The sequence below is a fragment of the Triplophysa dalaica genome, chromosome 14, assembly GCF_015846415.1.
Source record: "Triplophysa dalaica isolate WHDGS20190420 chromosome 14, ASM1584641v1, whole genome shotgun sequence".
NCBI classification, from domain to species: domain Eukaryota; kingdom Metazoa; phylum Chordata; class Actinopteri; order Cypriniformes; family Nemacheilidae; genus Triplophysa; species Triplophysa dalaica.
Window position 1 is genome coordinate 18,408,762 of NC_079555.1, and position 1,945 is coordinate 18,410,706.

At 35.2% G+C, this 1,945-nt stretch overlaps 1 protein-coding gene across 1 annotated transcript; it reads left to right on the forward strand.

The window, feature by feature from the left end:
- Positions 1 to 1,207: 1,207 nt before the first annotated feature.
- bncr (bouncer) lies at positions 1,208 to 1,637 on the forward strand. The gene has a single exon (XM_056766885.1). It carries the CDS (start codon positions 1,208 to 1,210, stop codon positions 1,604 to 1,606), a length of 399 nt encoding a protein of 132 aa, XP_056622863.1. The 3' UTR covers positions 1,607 to 1,637.
- The last annotated feature ends 308 nt before the right edge of the window (positions 1,638 to 1,945 follow it).

Sequence of the window (1,945 nt, forward strand, 5' to 3'; positions counted from 1 at the left end):
GTTACGGAAGGGTCCATATGCTTTCTGGCCAGGGCTGTGTGGCACAGGAGCTCTGTGGCTTGCATCAAACACTTATGTACATGGGTGTGGGCTACAATGTTACTTCCATGTGTTGCTGTCATAACCTTTGCAATAGTCCCCCTGCAGTGGATAACTCCCTTAAACGGCTGCTTGGGTTTACTGTTGGTCCTGCTAACAATATCACTGACATCGATCCTTTAAATAACTGTCTTGAAATGTAATACTTCATGTGTGTATGTTGACAGGATAGAAGGGTTTTGCATGTGACGTGACAAAAAGTTGCATGATGCCTGGAATTAATAACTTAAACATTTTATTAATACCAGTGTGGCTAGAGCGCATCTTATAATTATAAGCTTGTTTTTAGTTTGGAAACTGATAAGCTTTTTAATAAAAAAAAAATCAAAATTAAAAAAAACAGTTAACAGTTGGATGCATGGTTCAACTAACATTATGACACAATCCCTAATTCCACCATTATGGGATTTCCAGTAATTACAATTCCCAAGCAGCAGTGCATTATTTCATAAGCAACATCGTGCAAATGTTTTATATATAGCACAAGTGTTTCAAATATATTTTTTGTGATTTTCATAATTTTGCATTGTTGCAAAGCAGCCTGTACATAAAACATGTTTCAGAAAAAAAACAACAGAAGCATATAAAATTGGGACAAACTACAAATGTGTATTACGGTATACATTTTAGTTATGTAAATCTTCCATAAAATGTAATCCATGTGCTGCATAAATAAGTGTAGCCCAGTCTGGGAAAAAACAAGTCTTAAAATCTAAGATAACAAGCTTCAAGTTTTCTTATAACAATTCATTTCACTATGATTTGACATTGGCTTACTTGGTCAATGTTAATGGTATATTTGAACAGAATGTTCTTTATATTAATTAGGATGAATAAGATCGCATGCACTGTTGAATGAACATAAACACAAATTAATAACTTTGTATTCAAGCTCTACTGTATTAAATAAGGTGGTAATCCATCTGTTCCTTGTTATGACCTAGTTTGAAAAAGATAATTGAAGTAATCAAGGCGACTACCAACACCTGGTTAATGAGTGTGTACCATATTTAAGTTAGAGGAAATCTCCTCAGTTGGAAAAACTATTTGATGAAATCTAGCAGCAAGAGTGTGGTGTTGAAAATGCTATAAAAAAAAAATGGCATCAATGAAGTCGAAATTGGTGCTTCTCAAACTCTTTAGTATTGCATTTTTAATTCTGTGTCTTCTACCTGGACTGCTGTGTGAAAATCTTCAGTGTTACTTTTGTTCTCCAACGCCTTTCAACAGGACCTGCATGCATGTCATATCAGAATGTGCGCCACAGGAACTGTGCTACTCTGCTGATGGTCGGTTTGGACGTACCTCCGTTCTGTTCACCAAGGGTTGCATGACCAAGAGTGATTGTGTCCGACCTAAAAATTATAAGATCCGTGGAAACAATGTAACATTCACATTCTCGTGCTGTGACTTTCATTACTGTAACTCAAGTCATTGTGTCATATACAGCCACATACTCATACTAACTGCAATTATTGTGAGTATTTCTGTGGTGGGTTGGAGTTGACTTGACTTGTATATTGATGGAAGAAGCAAGGACAGACAACCTCGCTTTTGGATGCATGTCACGAGAAAACGAAAAACCTCCAGGTCATCTGCTACTTTTAAAATATTATATAATGTGAAGTTGTCATCTATGCATTTGTAATGTTTTGACACACTTTAACTAATTAAGGTTTGGTTATAATAAATAATGGTTATGAGTTTAAATCTGCTTTTTGAGGGTGTAATTTTCTGCTATGAACTAAACCTTTTTGTAACCAATGGTTTCTTTTAAAATGAGTTGGCTCTAAAAAGTTCTAATTTGGTTACAGAAACTTCTGAGCTAATCAGAGTTCTAGAAAGA

Bases quoted from the DNA above. Each gene is read 5' to 3' on its own strand.
- bncr (XM_056766885.1), top strand. From the start codon at position 1,208: ATGAAGTCGAAATTGGTGCTTCTCAAACTCTTTAGTATTGCATTTTTA.